This window comes from Caloenas nicobarica, chromosome 1 (genome assembly GCF_036013445.1).
Source record: "Caloenas nicobarica isolate bCalNic1 chromosome 1, bCalNic1.hap1, whole genome shotgun sequence".
Classification (NCBI taxonomy): Eukaryota; Metazoa; Chordata; class Aves; order Columbiformes; family Columbidae; genus Caloenas; species Caloenas nicobarica.
The window spans coordinates 47,834,152-47,858,282 of record NC_088245.1 but is presented as its reverse complement, the minus strand read 5'-3'; the positions used below and the strand labels follow the sequence as shown (position 1 = coordinate 47,858,282).

The following is a 24,131-nucleotide window of genomic DNA, read 5'->3' as shown; positions in this document are numbered from 1 at the left end:
TTCCAATATGCTTGCAAACATTATCAATTGTCTAAAAATAGGGCTATAACAAAATAATCTCATCTTTATGTGAGTGGAATTCCTGTTACTCTTGGCCTGTGCAGGGCAGTTGTGAGAATTTATGCTGATGCTCTACTCCCCGCTTTGCGACTGCTTCCTACAAAATGACCATTCTCCATAGCACATTGTTTGAGTGTTAAAGGTCAGCTTTTAGAGCAACAAAAGACACATTTTTCCTGGCATGAAGACAAGCACAACACTAGCTCCTGGGTGACATTACTTTTTTTGCTATTAAACTCTTAGATTTTTTTGGTGTAGATGAAGGAAACAAGTTCATTGCTTGTGTTCCTCAGGCACCCTAAGAAGGCAAATAGCTTTGGCATAGCACAGTTTTAAATATTCAGCTTTATAAGCAGTTTTCTTTTTTAATATTTTAATTTTGGTGTCACTGAAATGCATACACTCATTTAGTGCCAAGTATATGTTGCCTTGCGTCTTCAGCATTATGATCCTCAGCCTGTCAGAAACCATAGGATCTCTCTCTCTTATACGTCATTGCCAGTTAGAGTTATCTACCTGTACATATCTGAGCATCTGGTTTATCCACATCTATTGATAACACATCCCACCCTCTGTGGTTCTAAAACTGTGGTGCTAATGGACCTTGATGTTCTCAGTAAGGTGAAGAGAGATATAAATGAATCTGAAATGTGACCTAGTTAAGACAGTTTGAAATATGTGAGGCATAATCTCAATTTCTTAAAGTATAGCTACGATCTGCCTGTATTCAGATGCAAAGCCCCACCAGGTTCTTGTGCAGCAGGAACTCAGTTTCCTGAGTCAGACCACAAAGGAAGTGACCTTGCGCTTAACTGCATTCCAGTTGCCAACGTCTTGGTCTACAGGGAAGAGGATTTTATGGTTTCTATGGTTTGTGGGGTTATTTTGGGCACTTTGGAGAGCAGTGGATATTTTTCTTGAAAGTCATTCTTGTTTTATTCCTTCTGGAGAGAAAACAGATTGTTTGTGAAATATGTTTGTACAGTGAGTTCCTCATTTAAAAGGCCCATACTTTGCAAGTATGTATTCATTTCTAGTTTTTAGCGAAATAATAGTTCATAGAATTATAGAATAGTTTGGGTTGGAAGGGACCTTCAAAGGTCACCTAGTCCAACCCCCCTGCAATGAGCAGGGGCATCTGCAACTAGATCAGGTTGCTCAGAGCCCCGTCCAGCCTGGCCTGGAGTGTCTCCAGGAATGGGGCATCTACCACCTCTCTGGGCAACCTGTGCCAGTGTTTCACCATCCTCATTGTAAAAAATTTCTTCGTCATGTCTAGTTCATTAAGACACATGTCACTGACGACATCATTGAAGCTATACATGCTTCTACATTTGGAAAAAAGTAATATGTTAAAACAATATTAAATGTTACATTTATTTGTAAATATTCAATCTTAATACTAAAATATTAAGATATATGCAGTTAGTACTTGTCTTTAATTGCTAGCTATGTGAAATTGGTTGGAGCTAATCTATGGATTTTTTATTAACTGTTCACAGCAGGCAGTATTTTAAGGATTCACATTTCAAACTCGGTGATTGTCCATCTAATTTGGATTGCTGCATTCTCTCTTTCTTATCATGCTTTTAATACATGTAATCTTTGTAGTACTTGCATATGCCAGTGTTTCTTCATTCTTCCTTAGTATTCTGTTGTGTAGTTTCTGTTTCCTACAGTTTGGCATCTATAACTTTTTTTATTTGCTTTGTGCCATCCTATTTCTGAGGTGGATTTTGTTCTTGAAGGCAGAGAAATTTTTTTTGAACTACCTTTTCAAACCCAGTACTTTTAACCAAGTGCACTGACATAAAAGGGAAAGATTACCATTCACATCAGTTGGTGACAGAGTTGATTAGGAAGGAGGATGCATCTCATCAACTATACACATCCATAGCATAGCTCTGCATCTGAGCTTCACCCCTTTCTCCTCTTATACTGTTTGGAGAGAATGAGCAGCTTCTATAGTGTGATTCAGTTCATTTTTGTGTGAATGTCTAAAACAGGTTAGGTGAATTGCACCCTGAAAGAGCATAAGTCTCCCCATTGAGTGTAGAGGGAACTGGGCGGTGGGGGTGGTCAGATCTAGAGCTGTACTGTGGATCAGTCAAGTTGGGGGTTATGAATTCCTTCCCAGGGTACTAAGTCCACTGTTACTGGCCAAGCATCTAATATTTGCTTGAGTCCCATCGACTTAATCAGGACCCTAGAGCATATATCAATGCATTGTAATTTATTTTGATAAGCAGAAGAATTTGCTGATTGTTTTCCTGAAGCTTTTTGCAGTTGTAACCATATTCTTGCAAAAAATCAATAGTGTTCCTGTAAAAAATCAATAACATTAACTAAGTTGAAGTACAGTGTCTGAAGTCAAAGCCATGATAAGGAGACTAGTATAATTTTATGTGTACTTTTAGGTGCACTTTAAAAGAAAATTGTACAGGGTCGAACAGCACAAAGGGTTGGTATGACATTTCACAGGCACCTGATAAAGATCTGAAAATCCTGCTAAGTTTCCCTGCCAAAAATCAGGTATGTACACCCAGCTTTATGCATATTTGTTTATTGTGACTTCAAATGTGTCATTTTGTCGCTTACTGCAGCTCCCCTTCTTTGTCACCACATTCCATGTATTAGTCCTTCTTATCTCAGCAATTGGCAAATGTATAGGAAATCCCATTAAGTTGAATGTGTCGATCAGATAGACGTTCACTTCCTCTCCTATAAAATGTATCCTGAAGCTACACTTCATGATGTTGAGTCAAAAGTTCACTATGCTGGCAGAGGCAACGTTTCCATTATATCCTTTGATCAGCTATTTTAATATTTCCAGTGATTATGTATCAAGTGCATTATGTAAGTTCTGAGCTTTGTAACAAGTTGCAAAAATTCACTGGGACGCAAATGCTAACACAAATGCGTCTTTAAGTGTTTAATATTAGTATTTACTCAGTATCTGTTCACAGCTCACACAGCCGTGAGTATTTGATTATCAAGTATTGTGACTGGCCACTTAATCTGCATGCTATTGTTTCTGGTTTCCTGATTGAATGCACTAATGTAATCATATTTGTAAAGCACTCTCAGCCAGAAACAAAGGATAATTCATTACAAGACAAATTCTGTTTCATAATTAAGTGCACTTTGGTAATGGGTGCAAAGGTTGACTTTCTGTGAGGATTTGTACATTCTTGCTCAAATGTTTCTAAGGGACTATAACAGCAAAATTCTTGTTTTAAAATTCCAAGTTATTTTAGATTGCTCCCCTAACATACCTTACAGATCCATGTAATTTCTGGAAGTAAGCAATGCTGTATTTTTCAGGACTCTTTCTGTATTGCTTCTTAAGTTGGGAGACACCCTCTACTTTGGGAGGCTACCTAGCTAATCATCTGTTTCTGCCACAAAAATTTTCATTTTGCACATCTCGTAGTTCATAGTTTTAGGTAAAGACAAGATGTCAACAAGTGTTATAAGAAATCTGTTGTATTATTGTTTTTATTGTTTTATAGGTTGCCGTGGCTGCAAGCATAAACGAAATCCTTACTTCCTGTGTGATCAAAATTGTAAAACCTGTTGAAATATTTTATGAAAATGTAGTGCTGAAAAACTCATCCTGTTTCTGCAATCTGACCACTCCAGTGATAACTGATAATGGTATGTTTTTCTGTTACATGTATTTAATTTGTATGCACTGTCCTTTATTACTGAGGAGGACTGAGCATAAATACAGGCCTTAATGAGTGTGAGAGTAGGTAAGGCTTTTATTAGATATCATTGAAAAAAAAGTTCATGTTTTGTCAAGTGATTTGAGTATACTCACGCTATTCTTGATAATTAAAGATTTGTTAAGATGGAATCCTTTCTAAAAGTAATAAAGCATGTTAACCTATGGCTAGAAGCAGCTTCTTCAGTTCAGCTTATAGCAGTGCAGTGTTTTAGCATTAGGTGTATATTTACATGGTGCCACTAATCACTGTCTAAGGAACCTTAAGATAGCTACAGTGACAATCAAGCTGGCTGGAGCTGTGGAAGCAATGTGCGTCCAGTGCTCTGCCTTGACAAATTAACTCATCTTAACCCTTCTCTCATATGAAGACAGAATTTGTTTTTGCAAGAAACTGCACTAGCATAGATAAGAGGAGAATCTGACTATGAATCTCTGTACAATAAATAATCTTAACATTCAATTAGCTGTTTCAACCTAACTTGCAACACTTGTGAGAAAGTGATTGTCCCATGTAGAGGATTAGCAGAAAAATACGTCCTTCTGGGGCAATTTGCCTGATACATCTTTTTGACTTGATTTCATTTATCTTTCTGAATTATTTGTTGAATCCTTTTGCAATAGTTCTTATACTACTTTGTTCAGCAGTAGTTCTCAGAATTAGAGACAGGAGCCATTTGTATTGGATGCATGATGCATGTGATCTGTTTTGTGCATCTTATGGGCAACGAGAAGTTCTAGAATGAGGTGGTAAATTACTGAATGTCTGGACTTTTGAGCTGTTCTCTAGGCTTCGGTCTCAAAGATCAGGTGATACTCCTGCACAGTAGAGTCTTATTTGACTAATAGGAGGAAAATGTCCCTGTTGCATTGCTTCAAGGGTCTGCGTAGAAGCACAAAGCTTTTTTATTATAATACAAGTTGACCTTGACCCTTTTAAAAGTTGCTTATGTTAGAATACAAAAGAGAGTTTCAATCTAAACTGAGGGACAAAGGTAGCGAGCTCAAGGATACTATGTGCTCTTAAGTGACTTGAAGAGGAAACAGAAAATTCAGATAAATTCATGCCTTTATCTTTTCCTAGATAATATAGCCCAAAAGACGTGTAATAGTCTGCATGAATCTGATTCTCTTATAATGCCTTTGTGTAGAAAGAGGAATGAAATGTTAACCAGAACTTAGAATGACCTGTTGTTCTGAAGAGCTCAGTACTGCAAAGAGCTCTCTCAGGGACCTTTGCCCCTGAAGGAGGATCCTTGGAATACTGGGATCTCGGGAGCTCATCCTGTGGCCTTTGTATGGTAAAAGGTCCTCTGGCATCACACAAGCATTGTGTCAAGTTCCTGTCCAATACTGATTTGGGAATCAAGAAGAAAAGACTTTTTCAGTAGCAGGTGACAGCTATGGTGATATCCAAGAGTATTCTGGTTTATTAAGTAGTCTTTAGTAAACACTATTAGTGGATTTTTAAGAGGGAAAAATGCATTAGAGAAGAAGAAAATGGCCCTTATTGACCTAGTCCTGAAAGCCATGTTTTCTTGTAAATATGGAGTACATTGTTTTGATTCTTTGTCTTCTCAGACTAAGGCTTTCTCTTACTCCATTAGCACGTTTTCAGAGTATAGTGTTACGGAAGCCAGCTCGCCTTGCCTGTCCTTTGTGCCAATGAGCCCTTTGACAGTGTTAACCAGAAGGCTGTGAGCTTAGCTACTGCCTGCCAGTATTACTGCCACTCACATGCTCCTACGAGCTGAGATATATTAGTGGATAATGCAACCATGGAAGTTATATTGACTGTTTATGGTACCTCGTGTAAAGTGACCTCAGTCTTGCAAGAAGATGCACTTGCAAAAACTCCCTCAGGTCTCATTTCTAGAAAAAAACATCTTGAAAATACCTGCTACTCAGTACAGTCTGGTGCGTTTTGAAAGGTCAGCCCAAGCCATACAGAAAATAATAGGTTCCATTAATTTCACCACAGATAAAATCAGGAAACCATATTTGACAGTGATGTTTTTTAAGTATTTATACGAACTTCAAAGATAAGACAAGCTCTGCCAGAGGTAGATAAGTTCCTTACTTTCACTTACTACCCCTAGTAAAGTACTATTTTTCAGTAGCTCATGGCTTGAGACCCTTCTCATATAATGACTTAGGCAAGTGTTTTAGGTGATTTTGTGCCCAACATGTCAGATTTCTGCAGATACATAGATTTCTGGAGATGCAAACAGGTGCTTGGTGAGGGATTTCAGAATGTCTGTGTGTGCTCATCTACAACTTCAAGCATTAAAATACCTTTAAAAATCAGACACTTTGCTACCCATTTAGTAAGGTATTTGAGCATATGACAAGTCTCAAGGGCTGTTTCTAGCAAGCAGTGCAGGTGACCTTTGCAGTGAGCACCCAACTGCCACACTGATATGTTGCGCTGGGGAGGTTGAGATTGGATATTAGGAAAAAATTCTTCACAAAAAAGGGTTGTCAGGCATTGGAACAGGCTGCCCAGGGAAGTGGTGGAGTCATCATCCCTGGAGGTGTTCAGAAGTCATTTAGACGAGTTTCTTAGGGACATGGTTTAGTGCTAGAGTTAGGTTCGGTTATGGCTGGACTCCATGATCCTGAGGGTCTCTTCCAACTGAAATGATTCTGTGATTCTATGTAGCCAAAGCTGGTTTTCATCTGAACAAAACAGCCTGTGACAGAGAAAGCTTTCTGTACCTTTGCAAGATAGGTGTACGTTATATCTGTGTAACTTTCCTGGATTAAAAAGCCATCTAATTCTTAGCATAGAGAAGCCAGAGAAGTCTGCACACATGGGTTTCATTTGATCTCAGGCGGTCATTCATTTTGCAGATGTACACATCTGCAGGCACACAGATGAAAGGGACCATGGCTTAAGTGGTATATATCTAACTCTGCTTTTCGATGTGGTATTCTGCTCATGGGAGGAGATACTCTTTCATTCCACAGCTGCCAGTGAATTGTTGGTATAGTAATTGCTAGCTGAAATAATGGCAAATTGACTCATGCAATCATAAAAGATGTAAATAGGATGAAAATTGCTACTGCATAGATTACAAAAGAAGAGTCTGAAACCAAGTCTCAGACAGAAAGAGAGAGAAGTATGGTATGTTGGGGCCTCTTGTACTAGAACAGTCTGTTTTGTTAGAAGCTTGAATTCAGGGTCTGGCTTTGCCACAGTATACCACTGTGTGCTCTTCAGGAGATGATTTTATATCCCTGCTCCATGGTAGCATTTCCTTATCTGTATCCTGACAGTAACATTGCTTTTGTATGTCATGCAGCGGTAGCATCAGCTTAATTAATGAGTGTGTATAAAGTCTTGGAATAAATCAGCTGAATGGTGCTATGGAAGGACCAAATCTAGTTATTTTTATCAGTCAAAAGTGTGAGTGAATGTGTGTATGAAAAGTTGCATACGATGTAGAGACCACCTAGAGGGGACCTACAAGAAAGCTGGAGAGGGAATTTTTACAAGGGCATGTAGTGATAGGACAAAGGGTAATGGCTTCAAACTGGAAGTGGGTAGATTTAAATTAGATAAATGGAAGAAATTCTCCATTATCAGGGTGATGAGGCACTCGAACATGTTGCCCAGAGAAGTTGTGGATGCCCCATCCCTGGAAGTGTTCAAGGTCAGGCTGGATGGGGCTTTGAGCAACCTGGTCTGGTGGAAGGTGTCCCTGTCCATGGCAGGGGATTGGAACTAGATGATCTTTGGAGGTCCCTTCTAACCCAAACGATTCTGTGATGATGACGATGATGAAGGCGCATGAGCTTTCATCTCAGTTGTTTTTTTCAGTTATTTCTTGTAATATCCAGCATATATCTAACAATCATGTTTTTACAGATTGTCTAGTTCTCGAAGCATCGCTGTCCTCAAGCTCTTGGAATATCACACAAACAGTTCGGTTGAAAAAGTAAGACCCTGGTTCCTATTGAAATCTAATGAGGGGTTTATGTGTGTGTGCGGGGAGGGGGGCTGAGGTATCATCATTTTAAAATTTTATTTATTAAGGAAATAGATTTTACTAATGATAGTCAAATCCCTTTCCTTGGCCCATTTCCTCCTTCCCCTCTTTTTTTTTTTTTTTTACTGTCCTTAGAAAGCTCCTTCTTCTGATAACCCTTTTATATAATGGGACTCTGGCAGCCAGCTGTAGGAGAGTCATTACAATGACTGAATTTATGACAAGTGCCTGAAGTGATAATAAAGGATGGCACAATGGCATTAAAATCCTTTTTGTCCTTGTGGAAAAGGTAGGCCCCTGGTACTCAGGATAAGACCTAGATCAGAGGAGTCAAGGGATTCTGTAAAAGTCACTTTATGGAGCTTTTTTTTTAATTGAGCTGGATGCAATTTAAATGTGGTCCATGGGTAACATGAATACAATGAAGCCAGAAAGTAGCATCTAATCTGCTAATAAGGAGTAATGAATTCCTATTGTTCTGTCCACATTATTTTTCAGAGCCACGCTCTTTGTTGAGAGTTATCAGTAGAAAGCATTTGTGCCTAGTACCTGGCCTAACCCTTTTTGATATGTAGTTGTTAAAACTTAGATCTGGCTAACATATGCTGTAGGTAAATACAGTATTCCTGTTCAGAATGCTTCTCCCCTATACAAAGAAGCTAATTCATAGGCACCTGGGTTGAAATTGAACTCTTGGTTTTTGGGAAGTGGCACATCACCTCCCCGTCCCTGGAGCAACATGGAGGAGCAACTGTCTTTCTCTAAATCAGAGCATTTCTCAGCATGGGTGGAGAGGGCCTGTGCTGCTCTTGGCTTTCCTCCATGCCTATTGATGCATTGCAAAGCAAGATAGGGACAAACTAGTCCCCAACAGGCATATTTTTTGGTAGCGGAAGGCAATGGCAAGTTAGCAATACTTGCTAGCACTACACACACAGAACAGAAGTTCAGGCAAGCTGTGAAAGAATCAGTAATGGCTTTCTGCCCTTTTCTGGTTAAAAAGCACTATCTGGCCACTTATCTGCTGGAGAAAACCCCAGCAAAATGAAACACAAAGTGTTCCATCTGCTTCATGCTTTTTGGAAATTTATGACTCTCAGCATCTCAGCACAGATTGTATTTCATACAGAATTTGTCCTCAGAATAAGCACAACACAACAATAGGCTTGGAGGGTAAAGGCAGGTTATGTGTTTTACACATTTAATTACTTGATTGCCAGGTTGTTCTCTTGGGTTTGTGCTTTTTTCTGTCACTTGAAATTTCACATTCATGTCTGAATCTAGATTGAGACCCTGTGTCTTACAAAAACTCTGTTTTCTGTGTTACCAGCTGCTCACGCTGTATACACAAGGGTGAGTGTGCCAGATGTAAATGGACGCGTGTCTCTCCTGCCACCACCTGCCAGGTGAAGTTTGTTGGGGAGGGCTGGAATCCACCGTGATGCCTTCTCCTTGTGTTTTTAACATCTGAACTGCAGTCTATCTCTTCTTTGTCCTGACATGGAGAAATGCTGATTTTTTTCAGGATAGTTGCAATGCAGCTGCTTCCAAAGGGATCACCACTCTGCAGAAAACAGAGGTTAGTTAGTGTTTTAAGATCGGCATTATTTGGGTTCTGTGAGTTGGGGGAGAAATTCAGGTAAAATGAGAGGACTTTGCAGGAAGAATAGAGATATGGATGGGGAAGCAGTTGGTTACACAGAAAGTCAATGCAGAACTTGGATTGATACAACTTTTTCTTAGTGTTTTGTTAGTGCTTAAAGATACCAACAAAATTTTGCCTTTCAGATCCAGGCATGGAGACAGTGAACACTGTAGTACTCATATGCCTACCTCTAGATGCAGATTTTACGTTTTTTTGCTTTAAATGCCAAAGCCCATGTATGTTGTATTTAGGCATTCTGCAGGAGCCAGCATGCTGAGGACTGGGACATATAAGCTGTCCAACAACAACAACAAAAGGAGAACATCTCAGACTTAATCTCTTATCTAGACCTAAAGGCATGTTTGAATTTTGCTGTGGCAAACAACTTTATGAAGCTAGGTTTTAGAGTCTCAAACCTCTTCCTCATTTTATGCAGCCAGATCACAGCTTCTCCTGAAACGTGGCTGTGAGGGGAGCAGAAGCAGGGGCATGATGTGCCACCCTGTTTCTGCATAACAGACAAGTGGCTAGAGGATGCATCCAGGAACTAAAATCCTGAGTGTTAGTAAATCCTTGGTTCATACTTCCAGAAAAAATTTCCTTCCTTCCAGGCTATAGACAAAACTAGAGATGGAGCCACTCTCCATCCAGCCTGCTCCAACTGGATTGCTGGAAAGGAAGGAGTGTCACTGGTGCCAAAGAGCCTTCTGAATCTGGCTGTTGAGTTCTCTATTGAAATCATATAGGCCGTATGTGAGCATAGAGTCTATACAGTTTGCCCTTTAACCATGAGGTTATCCCTTCATTCTTTATGGTGCCAAAGTTATTTCATTTTTTCATAAAACTGAGTGATTTTGGCATCAGTGGTTGCTTATGACATGCAGGTGTTAGGAAAGAAATGAGCAGTGGAGAGAAATTTGACTGATGAGTAAGTACTTAGAGATTTGCTGCCTACAGTTTTTGGTTTCTGCTTTTCTGTGAGTGATAGCACAGCTGGTATAAATAGCGACTGTGTTCTTTTCTCTAAATGTTTCGTTAGAACTACCCAAACTTTTACCTGTGAAAACAGGAGTTACCTCTTAAATTCAGCTGTTCAGCTGAGGTTTCTCAAACGTAATCACAAAATCCATTTTGTTTTTCACAGAGATGAGTGGGTTTGTAATACTTGTGCTTCTGAGCATTAATATTCTGGATTTGGTCTGCGTATAAAGCATTGACGGCTGGTGAAAGAACAGAGGAAATTCTTTGCTCTGCTTCCAAGTGCATTAATTTGACATTGGTAAATAGTTGGAATTGCCTGGGAGATGGCTTTCTTCCACACTCCTTATCGTGGAGAGACAGTGATGGACAAGGCAGTGAAAGCACTAGAGGCAGTCCAAAGGCAGATGTTTATTTAAAAGTGATTGATCCATTCAGGGGGCTTGAAATTGCATTTGAAATCCTGCTCTCCTTTGACTGCTCGTGCTTTAAGAACTTATTGGAGGGCTGAGAAAGAGGATTTGTGTTTTCCCACAACCCCAGCCGAGCATTTAGATTAATACACTTTTTTTTTTTTTCAGTGGCAGCCCCAGCCCTCCTCCTGACTCCAGCTGCTGGTTTCCATCCATGCGCCTTCCCCCTTCCTTGCGCCAGAGCAGCAGTTTTAGCGGTTGTGCCAGCGCACTTGGCTGGGGAACTGATGGGGCTGGAAACAACCCCTGTCTTTCGGCAGGTTGTTTTTCATCTGGGCCAGCTCCCCCATCCAGTTCTTCGCGTGGCCTCGGGGCCCTCTGCTAGCGCTACGGGAGAGGCTGTGCTGGAGCGGGGACGAGCTTCCCGGGGGTGGCAGAGGCTGCTGAAGCTGGGCTACTGCCAGATATCTGGCTGCGACCTGCAGCCACGCTAACCACACCTCCGAGGATGTGGCTGCCGCTGTTGACGCAGCCCCAGGGAAGCCTTGGGCCGTCCAGGGGGCTGGGGGCTGCAGCTCAGAAATGTGGAGCTCTATTGAAGTTGACAGGGCTGTGCTGATTTACATTACCTGCGGACCTGGCGCGAGCTTGCTGTGTGTCTCTGCGTGTTTACGCTGCTTTCATCGCATGCCTCACAACTAGTGATTTTTATAAATATCCTACTGCCTCTCTGCTGTCTCCCTTCCCTCTTGCTGCCGGTCATCTCTCCCCCCGCCACGCAGTGACTGGAAGGTCAGCAGCTCTCTGGCGCTGGGGAAATAAGCACCACAGACCTTGGCGAGGCCACTTGGTCCCTCTCGCGTTCAGTGAGGAAATTCACAGTTCCTTTTGCTGCTGAGGAAGGTGTCAGGGACCATGGCGGTCAGGCCGGGAAGCAGACTCTGGAGCTTGCCTCAGAGCTGTGAGTGACTGCTCTGGCACCATGACTCCAAGGCAGGACATGGCAAGGGCATCAGTGTTGTGTAGTCGCGGGGAAAGCATGATTTCAGGGGAGGCTGAAACTTTCAGAGTAAACCATTCTTACCGCCGTTTCTTCTCGGTGTAAGAAAAGAAGCAAGGCTAGGAGTCCTAAGTGCTGCAGCGTCCTGCCCCAGCCCTGGGGCATCTCAATGTGTTTGTCTGATACTGTGTTATTCCTGTGCTTCAGGGCTCCCTGCTGGTTGCCAGTGAGAGCCCCAAAGGAGCATTTTACTCCTTCCTGTAGTATTTGGCCTCTGGATTTGTGTGAGAATGTTGACTGTCCTTGGTGTACTGAAGGCTGGGCGCAAGCAGAGAGACAGGACGCAGGTGGAGAAAAGCAGTGGTGCTTCACTGGCTTTAAGTTCTCAGATTTCTGCTTCAGTTCTGTCCTGCTTGCACACTAAGGGTTAAACTGATCCCCATGTCAGGGCGGGAGTGAATTTCTCTCCTCAGGTTGTTGTCAGGCGTTTCCTTTGCCCTCCTCCATTATCCATACCAGAGGTCATCTTGGAGGCCCTTTTGCAGGCCCTCTGGCCCCAGCCTTTGCACTCCCAAGGCACGGTTTGTGGCTTTCCATCAGTTGTGACAGGTCTCACATTTTCTCCAGAGCATTCTCGCATGCAGCGGGCTGTGGTGGCGTGTGGGGACAACGTGCCAGGGACCTTTCTGAAATGGGCAATTGCTGTGTTTGCAGTGGATGGAAATGTGACCCTGGTGGTCCCCCCAGGCTGCCACACCCAACGTTTGGTGCTGCTCTGGGTACATGAAAAGATACATGGAGAGAAAAACCCTCTGGGAAGGACTTTTTTTTTTACAAGGGTGGTGAAACACTGGCACAGGTTGCCCAGAGGGGTGGTCGATGCCCCATCCCTGGAGACATTCAAGGCCAGGCTGGACGGGGCTCTGAGCAACCTGATCTAGTTGAAGATGTCCCTGCTCATTGCAGGAGGTTGGGCTAGGTGAGCTTTGAAGGTCCCTTCCAACCCAAACCATTCTATGATTTTATGATTCTATGACTTTCTAAGAGATTTTGCAGCAGTGCCCTTCTCAGAGTTGGGAAGGCTGAACTGCTCAGTGGATGTGTCCACAGGTGAACAGCAGAAATCAGGAGAAGCACAATACTCTAAAAATGCACGTTAAGCTTTTTTATAGGCAGTCTAAAAGCAAGCTAGAAATCGTTTGCCTGAGAAGGTCCCAAACAGTTTGTGGTTTCACATGCGTGTTTTCCTGGTTTTTTTGAATGTTTTCAGTTTGTTGTCTGAAAGATACACAGAGGGGAAACCGTCTGTGTGATTGTAAAACTGGAGAAGCAACAAAACTGGTTAAACATGAGATGCTGTCAAATGCATCAAGTAAATACACTGGGGAAAAATGTCTCTTCTTGCTTGGCAGTGTTAGTGAGTTAGAATAAGTAAATATAAATATACACAAAGAAAAGCACAGTTTAAAAATTGGCCACATTTCTACAAGACTCTGACAGCATCAGAGCAAACTAGGATTATTCTTAAATGCTGGAAAATAGATTTGTAAACTTCTTAGCATCAAAATGGGATACTAAAAAATCCCCACAGTTTCGTTATATCTTTAGCTCTATGTATGACTTTGAAAAGACTTTCTAGCAAAGCTAATTCTGGGACTGTTTCTCAACTTTTCATTCTAGGATTTGACCCTGCTTCCCCTTTTCAGGTCATAAGAGATGCCTTCATTTGTTTCTCTGATCTCTTGTAGTGACAGCACGGTGGGGTTTCTCTTGCATTGTTGCATAGTTCTTCAAGGGTCACACAAAATGTATCATTTCAAGCTGGGTTTTTATGATACTTATCTTCCAGTGTGTCAGATTGTGATTCTTTTGGGCAACTTTGTTACAAGATAAACTGAAATATGAAACAAGTAGGTAAAATAATTTGTAAAAAAGTTGTGATTGACAGTACTTCACAGGATCAAGCTTAAAAAGGCTTGTAATTAATAAGAAAAATGTATCCCAGTGCCCTAAAACCCGCATTCCTAAGTGGTGGTTGTTTTTGCAGCTGTTGTTTAACTGCCTAGCCTTTTTATAACCAGATTTTGTTTTGCTTTGTTTCCTAATAGCATATCAGCATTCATTCCATTGAACCTTTGTGGATTTCTACATTAGGCAAAAGTGAAATAACAGTCAAAGGAGAAAACTTCACACGTGCATCAGGCATAAAATTGATACTGACTGGAATCACTGGCTGTAAACCAGACATGTGAGTTAAGCTCTGAAAAATAATACCATTTACTTTGCATGGTGAAAATTATGCCCATTTTGCTGTAGCACTAGAGTTGTGTGAACAGTTGTCATGGACCTCTCCTCACCAGAGGGGGGATGCTGTGCACTCCTTTAGTTATACTTCTACTTTAAACTCCCAAAGGATGGAAATGAACTTGGTGTCTGGGTGCAATACAAGGGATAGGTGGGTAGGTGGGCAGCTCTCAGCAGTAGTTAGGACAGTTCTGTACCTGTGGCCGTCTGTGCCTTGCAGCAGGCAAGAACAAGTTAGGTCACAAGAAAGCCTCAACTTCTGTTTGGCTCTCATCTGCTTCAAAATATCCCCCATATATTCTAGGATTCTGCTTGTGAAAGCACAGACACCACGCCAGGGAAGGGAATCTCTCATGCAATGGCATGTACTTTTCTCTGTTGATGATTGCACCGTGTAACCCTCTGGATAATTAGGCTATCTTATTCTGAATCAGACATTTTCAGGTGCAGCTGCAATGGCTGCCTGTGATTACCAAGCCCATATTACATAGCTAACACTTGAAAAAGTAGACATATGGTACAGTTCAATTTTTAGTTCAACCCTGAATTTCTTGGGGACCACAGAAAACAGAAGAAGAGAAGGATGGAGCGAAGGAAAGGAGGGAGAGAAAGTACATGGAGACAAAGGAAGGAGAGAAAGGGAGGAGAGAGGGGCAAAGAGAGAAGGAGAGAAAAACAGAAGAAAAGAAAACTGAAGATTCTCATTCTTGACTAGCTAATGTGTTGGTAACACAGAAAAATACACAGCAAAGCACACGGTTTACACAGCAAAATCACACATTGCATTAGCCTCATCCCAAGGCTGTAAGACCAATATCTGTACCATCTTCTGTGATTATTGTGACACATGGCAACTTGATTCAAAAGATGCCCTACTTTGTGTTTTCAACTCTCTGCTTGCTCTTTCCACTTCTATCTAGCAGCTCAAAGAGAGGCTCATTCCTCTTGTCTCCTCATCCTTTGCTTTAGATTATAGGCTTCAGGTAGTAACACCAATGAGTGGCATAGTGGCATCGGTGTGTGTTTCAGCATCTGACTGGTTTCTTTCTCCTCTAGCATTAAAGTTAGAAATGTGCTGAATGATACGCAAATGACATTTGCTCTCCCACCAACACGTAAAGAGGCCAAAAGTATATGTATACAGGCTGATGGGAAAAAGTGTTCGCCACCAATGACCCTGCATTATGTTTCACTGCCATCATGTTTTGGAATCACACCAAATACCTCCTGGATCAGGTAAGTTTGTCTTTCTATACTTTTAATGTATTTATTAAAATGTAGTCCCACTGAGCTGATATGAGCCTCCTTCCTTGGCCAGACTGCAGCTGCTCTAAACTTGGATGAGTGCTGTAACCTGTTGTGGAGGATTAATTTATGACAGTGAAATTGATTTAACATTTAACGTGCTGATAGGGTCACGGTAGCTGCAAGATGGGTTCTATGTTCTGCAGGATTCAGTAAACTCCTTTCTGCCCACCCCAGGTCTACTTCGTAGAAGTCAAAAATAGTCTCTTTATACTGAAGCTAAATTCAAAATATGAGTAGCATGCATGAATTCAAACTCCATTTAACTTTGCTCTCTTGATACTAATATACCCTTCACCTCTGAAACAGTATAAAGTATGAGTGAATTGGAAATGAAGTGAAAATAGTCACCATGGCAGTGATGTGCACTGACTTGCTTTATGACCGGGTTCCCTAAAGCCAAAAGGGCCCTTTTCCAGCCTCTGCTGTGTTCTGTGGGAGACTCAGCTCTGGCAGAAACTTACAGGGTGGTTTTAAGATGTTCTCAGGCACAGCTTTCCACCTGTCCCTCTGCCTGCACAGTTTTTACCCGCTTTCACTTTCTTAATCTGCTATCTTGGTGTCAAGCACTGACAAGCATGGATTTGAGGTAATAAATTGGGCTGGCAGTTGCAGCAGCTGAGCAGCCAGGATGCACACTCTCATCTCCAGGTGAGGGGCAGCTCAGGCAGCTGGAAATTAATAATACCTTAAACCACTCCAACTGTGTGAGGCAGAGATTGCGAGGCAGAGCCCTCAGACACAAGCACCATTGTGTGTGCTGAGACAGATGGTCTGAACGCTCCCAAGAATGTTTCCCGTGAGGTGCTTGGCACCATTGGTTCGTCCTGAAGAAGGCGAGAATTAAGCACAGACAGGACTGCTCTGGGGCAGAAAAATACCGTGATGCTCTTTCTTCAAGACAGAATATTAAATCACGATCTAGTTCTTTGGCTGCATGAATAGAAAACAAGGTGGAGAGTTCATGAAAAGGACCATGCATGTGTATGGTGACAAGTCATTTGGTTTTGCGGTAGCAAAAGCATTTACTGTTACATTATGAGGAAAGAATGGAAGTTCGCTGTACAGCTCAAATCATCTTGTCCTGCAGTTTGACTTTATTACATTGGCTGCTACCAAAGCAAAATGCGCATGAGTAGTTTATTCACGGCCGAAGCCTTAATGCAGGACTTATCTGTGGGAAAACAGAAAATCTTAACCTCCCTTCCCTCCTCCCCGCTTTGTTTTTTCAGTGGTGGTCGCAAAATTACTACGATTGGTAGAAATTTTAATGTGGTGGACAGTGTGATTATTTCAGATGACCAGAGACCAAACCTCACCGTAAGTCTTAATCTCCTTTACAATACCAAACAGTGGTCTCTTAAGGGATTAGGTTTTATTCCTAAGGTTTCAGGAGGATCTCAATATTTTTCAAATACTTACAGGCATGCATCAGTCACCCTACTGAAATAAATATGACCACTTGTAGGATTACAGTCGCGCACATTCTCAGTACAGGATCATGGATACGCATAAGCTGCTCTCCCGCGTAATTCCATGAGCCTTTTTTCTATGGTGTAGAGACTTGCTCCAAATTAATCCTTTTTGAACTTCCCTGGCCTCCATATACGGGTCTGTTGGAGGAGGGGATGGTGTATTTCTCTCTGTCTTTGTGTTGAGAACACAAATGGTGCCGCTGCCCCAGCATAGGGCAGGAGACTGGAGCTGATGTTGGGTAAAACCCTTCCTCCGTGGCTGTAAGGTGGTGAGCTTGCAGCACAGAGACCAGAAAAGAGCAGCACCACCCCACGGAGTCACCCACAGGGTGACTGCAGCAACCTCTCTCTATCAGGAGTTAAGCTGGGGAGAGCCAATGCCCAGGGGTGCAGGAGAGTTCGTCCTGCTCTTCTCTTGTCACCTGCGTTGAAGGGAAGGAAAGAGAAATCACTGTCACTATTCCTGTCTCGCTGCAGGAAATAGCTGCCTTAGCAGCGTGCAATCAGCCTTAAAGCAGCGTGCAGAGTGTGTGATAAATGTGCTTAGAGGTAAACGCAGGCTCGGCACAGAAACTTTCCCAGGTGCTCCGTGTGCAGCCCTGATCGCAGAGAGAGATTTAGCAGGTATCTGTGTGAAGTCAGGAAGACGTTAAAATGATTTTGAGTGCCTCTGTTTGTAATTGTACCCGCTGTCGAGTGCTTAATGACTGTTACAGCTTTGCTGTTGCATTTCTAGGTCTCTAGGTGTCCTGGAAATGAATCTGAATATCATTACTTAACACCAAGCCTGAGCCATGCAACAGAGGGTAAAGTTGTTGATATGATGTTAAAAGTGGAAACTACCTTTATACCATGTGTCAAGTTACACTATCACCCTGACCCAGTGTTCATTAACTACCAGCTGCACACAGAGCTGGATCCTGATCTGGAATTGAAAATATATGTAAGTTTGAAAGTAATACGTTATCATTCCTTATTTAAAATAGTCATTTGGGATCATTTTATTTCTTACAGTATTCAGTGACTGTTTATTATCTTCAATTTTTTCCCTCTAGAAAGAAAATGACAACTTGAATATTTCTAAAACTGAGGTAGAGGTTTATCTGTCGTATATGAATGGTGCACAGACCAAAAAGATATTGTTCAGTGTCCAAAACATTACCAAAAAAACAGACCGTAGCACCATACTGTGCAAATTCAAAAGGGATGGAACAGAGAAGATTGACTTTTCCACAGTGAAAGTTTTTGTAAGTAGAGTTCTCTTTTGTTGCAATTTAACAACGCTTGAATGTTTATGCAAAAGTAATAAAATGTAGCATTAATGCTCTGGTCATTAATACTCTTTATAGAGGGAGGAACTGGATGCATTTTGTGTTCTGGTACTTGGTAGGCCGGTTACCTTCTTTGCACCTAAGCATGCCTGCCTAGGTTGAGCGTGAGGAGAAGGATTTTGTCCTCCCAATCGCTTTACCACACTAAAGTAGACAAGGATCTTGAACAGTGTATGAGGATCACCACTGAGACAGAAGAGAAGGCATTTCTGGATGAAAAAGGGGGTGAAATTCAGTGTGCACCAAAATGCTATGAAGGAGGCCAGAATGCTATGAGCATATGGCACAAAGCCAGCCCCAAATATAAGAACATTAGCATGGATATCAAAGCTAAATGGCAGCTTAAGATATTTGCTCCATGAATAAGATGAAGATATGAATTTTTTAAAAAGCAATCATCACCATTCATGAGGAACAAAACTGATGCCAGACTCTTACTGCAGTGTATGGTGGTTTAAAACCAAAATAACTATTGACTTCAAGGCATATGGCTCATAGTAAAGATTAACGAAGCTATTCTCAATTTCATATCACTGTTAACTGATCCCCCATCTGTGGATCCTGCCATCTAAGCCAGTTATGGCATGGAAAAGCCTTTCTGAGATTCATATTGCATTTAAATATTAACGTTGCCTTGCGATGTCACATGCTCATCCTGCAAGCTTCATAGGAGTGACTGTCATAGAAAGATCACCACTTTGCTAATGTAAATCAAATGCAATAGTTATAATGTAACATTTCACTTCTGGTACCTTGAAAATTATTTTTTCCAACATGAACACAAATGTAAAAGCAGGAAATTATCACGTGTTTTCAGTCTTACAAAGAAATCATCATAGAAGAAGTAGGGCCACTCTGAAGAAAGGATAAGCTGGGTATAAAAGATGGGTATGGCCCGAGAATAAACATAGCTCTTGCTTTAGTTTTCAGGAAGAAAGAATATAGTGAGTGTGGGGTCAAAGACAGGATGGTCAGTCTGAATGGAGGTGTCAAAGTGGAAAATGCCATTCTTGTGACAAAAACAAGATTCAGATAGACCAAGGGGCTCAGGACAGCTGGAACAGGATCATCCCCATCACAGCACTGAGAAAAAACTGCCACATATATTGTAGGCTTAGTAGGAAAGATTTTAAATAAAACTGTAGAGTCAGGAGAGGTGCTGTATGACTGGAGAGTGGCGAATATAAAACTAGTATTTAAAAGAAAAAAAACAGGGCAACTAGGCAAATGGAGGCTTACTGATTTAATTGTAGCTCTGTGTAAAGCTTTAGAACAAATTTTGAATGAGGAACTCATGAAAGACCTGGAGGTAAATGGAAAATGGGATAATTTTCAACTTCTTTTTAATAAAAGCAGATTATGCCAGATATCTTTGTTTAGGTAGATGAGTGATTGCCTCAACAAGAAAAGCAGCAGATCGCATGTACCTGGAAGTCATTCACTAAACTACTTAACCAGCTGATTATGAAAATGCTAGGGCTTAGAAAAACTTGATCTGTATATGGGGAGCTGACTCTGGGCAATGTTGTTTTTCATATAGATATTATTTAGTATCACTAGTGAATTGAGCACAAAAATAAGGGACACACTAATCATGTTTGCTGATGACATGAAACTCAGAAGCGTTACCAGTCCAGAGGAGGTTTTATAATGTCATGCAAGAAGAATGAAATGAATTTAGGAATAGGAATTGGGTGAATTTAGGTGTGCCTTATTTAGTCCGTAATTCATAAACAAGAAAAAGATAAATAGGCAAAGGAAATAAATAGGACCACTGAATGGGAAGGTTGTGGTGAAGATTAAGGGTAATCTAAATATGAGCAGAAAATTAAATGAATGCTTTGTCTCAGTTTTCAATAAGCAGGGATGAGTAACAGAAATTTCTGCTTTAGGAATGCTTTGGTTGGACATAACAAGTGGAGAAAGGCAGGTGTATTAGTCATGGGATGATTAATGTATTTAGCCATCAATGCATTTCAGCCTTGGAAAAGTCAAATGGGATCCTAGGAAGGCTGAGACCGAACGTGCTTTATGTAGAAACTGTGAAAACATGTAAATGACTGAGGAAAAAAATTACATTTGATGGAGGAAATAGGTCTGCTTTGTCTTCTGTTCTTTGCAGCCTCAGAAATATGAAGGCTGCGTCCTTCCAGCACTGTGGGGTTTCTTTGCCTGCTCATGTCCATGTCACCACGATGTGACTGTCCAGTTGGCAGTCCCCAGCTGCCCTGGCCGCTCACATCCCATGAGAAGCCAGGGACTGAACTCACCACATCTCTGCCTTCCCTACTGTAACCCAAAATCATTTCAACCCAACTCTCCTTTTAAATTATCTCAGGCTCATTTCTATCCCTCACACTCGGTGGTATTCTTTTTCTGTGTCAAAGTGTATTTTTACTTCTAGTCTGTTTATAGGCTTAGCTACCCTTTATTTATGGGTTTTCATAGTCCTCTTTGAGATCCTCCTTTGTGAAATTTCTTCTGCCATAATTAGCAGTGGCAAATGCCTCAATTTTGCATCTGGCAGTCTTCAGCACTTTCTTGGATTCCTAAGAATTAATGTCTGTCCTGCCTTTGACAAGCCCTGTGGCTGTTGGGAGATGTTGTACATAGAATCGTAGAATCGTTTCATTTGGAAGCAACCCTCAGGATCATTGAGTCTAACCATAACCTAACTCTAGCACTAAACCATACCCCTAAGAACCTTGTCTAAATGCCTTTTAAACCCCTCCAGGGATGGTGACTCCACCACTTCCCTGGGCAGCCTGTTCCAATGCCTGACAACCTTTTTCTGTGAAGAAATTTTTCCTAATATCCAATCTAAACCTCCCTGGCACAACTTGAGGCCATTTCCTCTTGTCCTATCGCTTGCTACTTGGGAGAAGAGACCAACACCCTCCATGCTACAACCTCCTTTCAGGTAGTTGTAGACAGAGATAAGGTCTCCCCTCAGCCTCCTTTTCTCCAGGCTGAACAGCCCCAGTTCCCTCAGCTGCACATGTATTGTGTGTTGTATTTGTTCTTAAGTGGACCTTCAGGAACACTCTACATCCTGCATAAAGAGGTTGAAACTTCTGCAAAGAAATAGGGAAGAGGGCTGGGTGTCTATCAAAAATGTTACTTCCCTCATTATCAGCTTGAGTCTTACTTTACTTTTATGCTCAGCAGAGTTACACTGAGTGCAAAGGAATGTTTTTAACTATCAACATGTGCCTTCCTCAGTTCAAAATGCCAGAAGGTTTAGCAACGATTCTGAAGTGCATGAGGCACCTGGCCAGCTAGAGGCCAGATCCTGCCCTTCATTTGAGGGCTCTTGTTTGCAGTGAGAGCAATGGCAAAATTTGGTGCTTCATGAGGACCTTCAAAATTTTCTCTCGTCACTGCTTTGTTATCCTGCCTAAACATCAAATACAGTAAAAGTTGAGTTTGTGTTGGTTCATATATGTTTTCCCAAATTGCTGCTGTCTCCCCAATAATGTGGAGAATGAGACTCCTTCATGTGCCTGAAATCCATTTTTTTAATACAATAAATGTCATTTTAAGCACTGATATAATACCTGTCTTCTGTTAACACAGACATCATTTTTCTTCAGGTCAAATTGGGAAACTTTGAGCATGAAGTCAAACCAACATCATCACACATATATTTATATGTTCTTATTTTGCTACCTATCATAGTGGGTGTCATTATAGGTAAGTACAATAATGTGGTTTCAGTTTTTGATTTGCTGAAGGGTATAATCATGACACAAAGCCACATACACACACACATACATATTTGGCACTGTCACAAACAGTTTTCTTCTGTTCCCAGTAAGAGTGGACAAAATTAACTCAGGTCTTGTTCTTTTGTTAGTTTGGGTTTATTTTTAAAAAGTACATTACCTTTACAGGAACCATATCTCGTGCATTTACTCTGTCTAAATAAGCTTTAGAGAAATTATCAATTTGGAAATGGATTTCCTGTTCAAAAGGACTGTTTTTCCTGTTTAATCAGTGCTGCTTTAAGTAGGTTGCTGGTAGTTGAAGTGAGTTTTAGATTCTGTGTCTCACTGTGCATGTTGTACATAGCAGGGGGTGTTGTACTTTCAAATAAAGTTGGATTGACAGTTCTAAGACCTTGTTACAAGGAATGGTTTTTATTAAACATGTGTGATTAAATCCAGATAAGTGGGGCTCATGGGTACTAGCACACTGACAACAGTAGAAACAGTAATCCACCTGGAGAGTACAACTGTATGTTAATCTTTCTGTTTCTTAAAATAATGTTAAAATATGTCTCGTATAGGAGTTGTCTGTTCTGCCGTTTCTGTACTCAGAATATTATTTTTTCTTTTTAGTGGCATTTGCAGTTACTGGATACAAATCCAAAGAGTTAACTCGCAAACAGAGTCAGCAACTTGAACTGCTGGAATATGAGATTCGGAAAGAAATACGCGAGGGTAGGTCTAAAGAGCTTTCTAGAGCTTAAGTACAGTATGATTTCTGAACTGAAACTGTCAAGAAGCTCACATTATATAAACATGTTAATTTTATAGCTGTTAGAATATTTTTGTGTAGTGTCAGAGTTCCCCTTTAATGTTTGTGTGCACTGCAGTAGCAGATAGCACTGAGCTAATAGGATTGCATGTAATATTTCCTTCAGCAGAAGTGGAAAAAAAAAAAAAAGGATTGGTACTTTCCCACTTGTAAGAGTTTCATCTAGAAAAACAACTCTCTTGTTTGAAAACTGTTTTTTGAGGAACATCTATTGGGGCCAAGTTATGCGAAGATGATTTTGTGTCAGCTAAACTAACTCTCTGGGTGGGGAGGGGGGGTTCTTTTTCAGGATTTGCTGAGCTGCAGATGGATGAGTTAGACGTGGTGGATAGTTTTGGAACCGTTCCCTTCCTTGACTATAAACACTTTGCTCTTAGAACTTTCTTTCCAGAGGTAAATATTTACAACTCCTTCAGTTGTCATCCCTGCCTAATAATGAAAAAAGCTAGGAAGGTCAGGATCAAATAACTAAAGTGAATACTACACAGTAATTGCACATTGTTTTCACAAGAAACTTTTCTTACATTAAGAATTATGAAAGAACACTTAAGGCTATACATCTCTATATTTAACCAAGCCTAACTGCTGTAGATAAAGCACCATCGTTGAATTTTCAAGGGTTGTGTGTGCATCCATTTCTTTTTTGCCCAGCCTCACTAAGCCTTTCAGGCCATACTAACTAAGCTATAATTTATCCATTGCCTTTTTTGTTCTCATGCCTTCACTTTCCATGCTATAGCTAATTAAAGTAACGGGCTAGCTGACATTGTGACACTTCCTAATTAGACTTGTGGGATGAGGAAATGGCTCTAGGGTCATGCAGAATTTTTTCTTCAAGCTGCTGACAGAAATAGTAAGACCTTGATTCAAAGGAGTGCAGGTCAAATGCTTGCAAATTACATAAGTACTTAAATGTTGTCCACTTTAGAGGTGGATATTTTCATTGTTCTTTGAAGCAGTTTGTGCCACTGCATCAGAGGACCAAAGAGGCCTTCTCTTGAACATTTTACTTCTCTTGCTATTTTTTGCATGTGTGGCACATTATGGTGCTGATAAGTGCCTTTGCCACAGCTTTCAAAATTATATCATGATGTTAACCAGTGCTTACTGGCATTTACTAATTGGAAGAAGCTCTGATCTCAACTGGTGATATTCTGCTGTGTAACTGATACGACCAATGAACAGAAACCCTTGGTTAGTGCTGTGCCATTGTAGGTTATAGCTGGTATCTATGTGAATTATCTAGTAGTCTTCACGTGTTACTCATCACTGCTGCGGCCCAGCCCTGCAGTCTAATCTGCACACTGCTTCACTTTATAGCCCTGTGTGATCTCACTAACAGCTCATTGTGATGAACACATG

The 24,131-nt window shown here is 41.2% G+C and overlaps 1 protein-coding gene across 1 annotated transcript in view; it reads left to right on the top strand.

Annotated features, from left to right (window-relative positions):
* Positions 1–24,131, top strand: part of PLXNC1 (plexin C1) — a 73,762-nt gene that overhangs the window by 19,667 nt on the left and 29,964 nt on the right. The window contains exons 5-17 of the mRNA XM_065632720.1: positions 2,478–2,592; positions 3,573–3,717; positions 7,659–7,728; positions 9,110–9,185; positions 9,305–9,358; positions 13,924–14,063; positions 15,176–15,355; positions 16,657–16,744; positions 17,636–17,842; positions 17,955–18,146; positions 21,824–21,923; positions 22,571–22,672; positions 23,059–23,162. Coding sequence (XP_065488792.1) covers positions 2,478–2,592; positions 3,573–3,717; positions 7,659–7,728; positions 9,110–9,185; positions 9,305–9,358; positions 13,924–14,063; positions 15,176–15,355; positions 16,657–16,744; positions 17,636–17,842; positions 17,955–18,146; positions 21,824–21,923; positions 22,571–22,672; positions 23,059–23,162 — 1,573 coding nt within the window. The remainder of the gene's footprint in view (positions 1–2,477; positions 2,593–3,572; positions 3,718–7,658; positions 7,729–9,109; positions 9,186–9,304; positions 9,359–13,923; positions 14,064–15,175; positions 15,356–16,656; positions 16,745–17,635; positions 17,843–17,954; positions 18,147–21,823; positions 21,924–22,570; positions 22,673–23,058; positions 23,163–24,131) is intronic.